General features: G+C 41.9%; 1 protein-coding gene across 2 annotated transcripts; it reads right to left on the bottom strand.

The window, feature by feature from the left end:
- Positions 1–498: 498 nt before the first annotated feature.
- Positions 499–5,352, bottom strand: med8 (mediator complex subunit 8). Of its 2 annotated transcripts, none has more exons than XM_020630600.3 (7): positions 5,224–5,352; positions 4,823–4,944; positions 3,500–3,644; positions 3,259–3,399; positions 3,036–3,123; positions 2,688–2,948; positions 499–954 (listed from the first exon to the last, which is right to left on the bottom strand). In XM_020630600.3, exons 1-7 carry the CDS (start codon positions 5,227–5,229, stop codon positions 884–886), a joined length of 834 nt encoding a protein of 277 aa, XP_020486256.1. In that variant the 5' UTR covers positions 5,230–5,352; the 3' UTR covers positions 499–883. The 2 variants fall into 2 exon arrangements, with proteins under 2 accessions (XP_020486256.1, XP_020486264.1); XM_020630608.3 differs by having other exon boundaries at positions 2,709–2,948.
- Between the last annotated feature and the right edge of the window lie 289 nt (positions 5,353–5,641).

Here is a 5,641-nt window from a genome sequence, read left to right as displayed (position 1 = left end):
GGACAGAAAGAACCGGCGTGGAGAGAGGCCCCCCTCACACGTCAGCACCGATACTTCCTCATTTGGCCCCTTAAACACTTTGACATTATCAGGCCACACAGAGCGACGTCCACCCTCATTATTCTCACCTTTGGTACTGCAGCAAAATGGGCAAAGAGAGGCAGGAGAGGGAGAAACTGGCAGAAATACGAAAAGAAACATCAGATCATGCAGCATGTCTGACATGTTGAGATGGTCATTTGATGAGTGCTCTCACGTCCGTGTTAGGAGACAAACACTGAAGAATAAAGTCCTGATCATAGAGTTTAAACACCAACTGATCGACACTTATCGCAAACCACTTTACAACAGTTTGACTTTAAGGATTAAAAACTGGTTTGAAAATGTGCAGAATTATCAATTCTCAAATGCAAAGGCAAAAACCAAATAGTCATCGAATTATTTTTTTAAACATTGTAAAATAACGCAATTTAAATGAAACAGATTATTCTCCAAATCGTCCTTTAAACATCATTTATTGAAAAGGAGTCAATAACACAAGTCTTAATACAGAGGATGTGTGATGACATACTGCCCTCTGGTGGCTCAAACAAGCTGCTCAGACTATAGACGGTATAAAAACATGCATACAGTTATTGCTTATTTACAGTGAGCAGCACAGGCCTTGTATCAAAATAAGAAAGTTCTTCTGATGGTTGCAACATCTGATGGATTATCATAATAATCTAAAGTAGAAAGTGAAGCAATAACTACACAACATCTGGTCCGTTTAAAGACATGAATGAGTTTTTATAAAGGACACAAAGATGACACGTGTGTACTGGAAATGCCGTCCATGAGCTTCTTCATTCTAACAAATGTTGGCTGAATAAATAAAAGAAGCTCATCGGTTGTAAGGGTGCATAGAACCAGACGCAGATTTGATGTTGGTCTTGATGCTGCTTGGCATTTTTCCTGAGAAAGAAAGAAAGAGATCAAATCAAATCTCAAACAACATATGAACACAGGTAACCAGAAATAATCTGACTTGATAAAGATAAATAGAAAAGGTGAACAGATTAAACAGTATGAACTGAAACCAGGATGTCTGAGTCAAAGTGAGGATCAGGTTAGACAAACCTAGTTAAGTTTCAATAATCGTCCTGATGAACGATTCAGTTAAACACATGAACTGTTTAGAGAGTCCCTCATTCTGTCATCAAACCTCCAACACAAGTCTATCTTCACCGTCCAGCTGAGGTCAGTTTTATGTTAGTCTGAAGTTTATCTGCACTGTCAGGCTGAAGGCGGTCTTATGTTGGTCTGAATTCTATTTCCTATATTCTGGGGCTGCAGTGGCTCAGTCCGTAGGGACTTGGGTTGGGAATTGGAGGGTCGCCGGTTCAAGTCCTGGTACAGAGCAAAATATAGAAGTTGGTCTGGTAGCTGGAGAGGTGCCAGGGCACCTTCTGAGTACTGCCGAGGTGCCACTGAGCAAGGCACCAAACCACTCTTGTGTAGCAGTGTGTAGCAGTGTGTAGCAGCCCCACTCTGACATCTCTCCACTAATGCATGTCCACATCTCCTGTTTGTACATGTGTGTAATTCAGGCCTGTGTGTGAGTCTCTGAATAACAGTGTAAACTCAGGGATTAATAAAATATACTAAATTCAAAAATATAAATAAATTCACTGTTGGTCCGATGTTGGTCTGAAATCTATCTTCACTCAGACTACAGAGCAGTTCAAAGGTTACCTTGTTATCTCATTAGTGTAGCACAGGAAGGTGTTTTTCATATATTTACAGTTCAAGGTTCTCTTACTCAGAAGTTTCAAGCATTGCAAGTTAATATTACTGTCAGATGAACTTTTCCCTAACCCCCAGATAACGGTTCAAACTATTATAAGGTCAAACAGGCAGTTTGTTTATTTCAGTGTTTCTCCATCATGTTGTGTCAAAGGTTTTTAAAATATAACGTCACAATCATTTTGATGTGTATTTTATTTTACTTGAGCATATCCTTAAATAGGTAAATGTAGAAATCAATAATTACCAGAATACTCTCACAATAAAACACATGCACATTAAAAAGTGAGACTAAAAGAAGCCTAACATGTGTCCTAACGCCGTGTCCTAACGCCGTGTCCTAACGCCGTGTCCTAACGCCGTGTCCTAACGCCGTGTCCTAACGCCGTGTCCTTACGCCGTGTCCTAACACCGTGCAGTCACGGACGCTCGCTGTCCACACTGCATCCATTAAAGATTTCATTCTTTGCTCTGTGAATTTCAGTTTCCCCTTGCAAACATTTTGACAACTAGGTCTTTTGTATTGAAGGTGGACAAACCACAAAGTGTGGTCTTCTGTATCGACGAGCCTCAACACTCAGAGGCTCGTCGATAAACACCTTAAGGTGAGCCGAACAAAGTTTTTCCCCGGTGTCATGTTCATAGATATTGTTAATGTACCGTTATCTCCACTTTGTAAAACAAGCTGACAGGCTGTGTTGAGTGAGAAAAGTGAGTGCGTTGCTTCGTGCCGCGTTGCTTGCGAGCAGTTAGGACACTCCGCCTTGCGTTGCATGCTGTTACGACAGGCTGTCACGTAGACAGAGATCTATTTTTTTACAACCCTCCCATTGGTTTGCACTCATCTACACCAAAAGTATTTGAATTGTCAAACAAACACTCACAGTGTGTGAAATACTAACCCAGCTCTCCAGGTCTCCTACCTGGCTGCCCTTGCTGCTGTGGCCCCACTTGTCCTCCCATACCTGCCTGCTGGCCTGAACCGCCACCTATAGTGACCTGCTGTAAAGTCGGACCCCCGCTCATCATAGGCCCCTGCCCTGGATGTCCAGGGGCCACTTGACCAGGGGGCCGACACTTGGAGAGTCCCTTTCCAAATGCAACAGCTCCAACCAAAGCGTTAGTGTCAGCGGGGTTGAAAGACGGTTTGTTCTGTCGTATTGCTGGGAAGAAGAAAGTATAATTCAACATAAGTAAATGTGTGACTCTATCTTTGTGAAAGATCACCTGGATAGTGACGAGTAACGTACCAGAACTTTCTGCATCTCTGTCATCACGAGGATTGTTGAGCTTCTCGAGCACATTGGAACACAATTTATTTAACGTCTGGATCTGTTTCTGTTGAAAAAAATACAACCGGTGGTTAAACGATGCCGGATACTCAACAGCTGAAAGCAATGTGAGGCAAGTGATTTGATAATTGTGCGCAGTGGATCATTGTTTGCATACAAGTGAGGCAGCATCGTCACTGACCTGCGCCGCGTCTGGGCCGATCCGTGCTGCCTCTGTACTCAGCTGCTTCTCCTGCTCCTCCACCTCTGGATCAGGTTTGGTCCTCAAGTAGTCCGGTACGATCTCGTGACTAAACACGGGGACACGCAGCTCTGTGAGTTTCTGTGAGGGAACAAGACGAGAGGATGTGAACAACACAGGACGCAGAGAAATGTTTTTAAGAAAAAAAACTCTTCTAGCAGTCGGTATCTTTGACACTCACTGCTAAATCCTCATCTCGGTCTGGAGACAGCAGCAGAGGTATTATGACCTGGTTACGAAAAGATGGCGTCTTCTCATTCTTGAGCAGTTTATTGATGGTGTTCAGCTGACCAGACAGAAGAGCAAAGTTGTCCAAAACAGAGGGCCTGAATGACGCAGAGACACATCACAGCATGTGAGGAAAATATACTTCAGAGAAATTCTATGTAATAAAAAATCATTTGAGAATCAGGTTTCAAAATGGTCATATTTGTGGTGGAATTTCTGTAGTTATTTAGATTATAATGTACAGATGTCATGAGGTTCACTCACTGTTCTGTAATGTCAGTCAGACCTGACAGAGTTCAGCTGTTATTAATACACCAAGTAAAGCTTAGAGAGTGTCAGCTGTTCTTCCTGATATCTGCTATTAGGATGTGTGATGGACTTATTGTCTGCTCCAGTGTTATTGACATCACAGACTAGTCTAGGTGGGTCAATGTGACACGACCCTGATAATGATAATGTCTTTTAGGATATATGCGATGTCTTTCGAAAAGTTCTGCAGATGCGATTGAGCAAGACACGAGTACAGAAGTGTGATGTTGAATCATGTCTCCTCATGAGTATTCATCTGATGTTTAAACGTTCATCAACGTAAGCCATCTGAGTCTTATTGTGTGGAGTCAAGTCTTAGTAATTTCTTCAACAATATTCAGTCAGATATGACGTTTTAAGATTTAAGATTTACTTTTATTGATCCTGCAAGGGGAAATTTCTGTTTTTACACTCTGTAAGTCATGCAACACACACATAGGCTGAAATACACACACACATGCAGAAACAGGATCTATGGACATGCACTAATGGAGAGATGTCAGAGTGACGGAGCGGCCCACAGCGGGCGCTCCTGAGCTGATGGTGGGGAGAGGGTTTGGTGCCTTGCTCAAGGGCACCTCGGCAGTGCTCAGGAGGTGATCTGGCACCTCTCAAGCTACCAGACCACCAACCCAAGTCCCTACAGACTGAGCTACTGCCGCCCTACATCCTCCCTTACAAAGTGTGAAGTTGTAAGAACACATTGGTACACGTGAGTCTGGTGATCAAGGTTTCTGCACACTTTTTACACACGTCTTTTGAGACTTTTTAAGACCCAAACGGGGCACATTTTGCTTCATCCTTTATGTATTTCATACAGGACTGAACATGACCTGCAAACAGTGTTTGACTCTGAAGTGTCTGTAGAGTTCATTTAAGTGTGGATGCAAAATATCCGGCAGTGGACAAAGATGTGCGATTTAAAAACATGTTCCTTTACCCCCCTCAGTAAACATGATTGACCTACCATGTTAAACGCTCGTATTCATTTTCCAGTTTGTAGATAAAACTGTGCAGAGCGTTTTTGACGTGAGCGACCCGAGAGATGAGAGACTCCACTGACGCCTCCAGCTGCTTCTCCTCTCGTTGCTGTAGAGACAAAGAAATAAAAGAAGCACCAATAGAGTCTGCAGGACTCACACACTCGTCAAATTCACATCAGGTAAACTTTACTTAAAGGCTAACTAAAGCTAAAGCTTTTAATGCTAACCCTGCCTTTCTTTAAACCAGCTAACTTTGCTGCGGCTTGCCCTTAAAATAAATACACCAGAAGTTATTGAAGTAAGTAAAGGATAATAATGACATCTAAAATGAAAAACTAGGAGCGTCATACTTTAACTTACAATTACACAAAAAGACAACAATTACCTGCATTGTTTACACAGCAAGCTAAAGCTAACGATGAACTCCTCACAGTCGCTCGATAAAAACACTACCGGGTCAAGTTTTCAAAATAAAAGCATTTATAACACTTTCTTCTTTCTGTCAAAATCACAAAATCATAGTCTATGAGTCTAAATACGAAATTAGAAACACAAACAAAAACAAATGGAGTGCAGAAGGTTGGTAAATATGCGCTGTCTTACAAAGCCAGGTGAAATGTGTTTCTAATTTAATTTCTGTAATCGATACTCTATTTGTGCACACAGTAAAAGATTCTTTCAGGTGTACATTTATAATTTCATAATCTTTCCCATCTTTGCTGTGCAAGAGTTTGGTTTTAAAATAATGAAAGACTTGTCTGTCTGGTGTTGGTGTCTGTCTCAAATGAAGGCAGGGTTGTTCC

This window comes from Labrus bergylta, chromosome 6 (assembly GCF_963930695.1).
Source record: "Labrus bergylta chromosome 6, fLabBer1.1, whole genome shotgun sequence".
Classification (NCBI taxonomy): Eukaryota; Metazoa; Chordata; class Actinopteri; order Labriformes; family Labridae; genus Labrus; species Labrus bergylta.
This window is presented reverse-complemented; position numbering and strand designations above follow the sequence as displayed.

What these genes read in the sequence shown, in the direction of transcription:
- med8 (XM_020630600.3), bottom strand. An exon ending in GAATACGAGCGTTTAACATG is followed by an intron (nt 3,645 to 4,822) that starts GTAGGTCAATCA and finishes TGCGTCATTCAG; the next exon opens with GCCCTCTGTTTTGGACAACT. An exon ending in TCGGCCCAGACGCGGCGCAG is followed by an intron (nt 3,124 to 3,258) that starts GTCAGTGACGAT and finishes TTTTTTCAACAG; the next exon opens with AAACAGATCCAGACGTTAAA.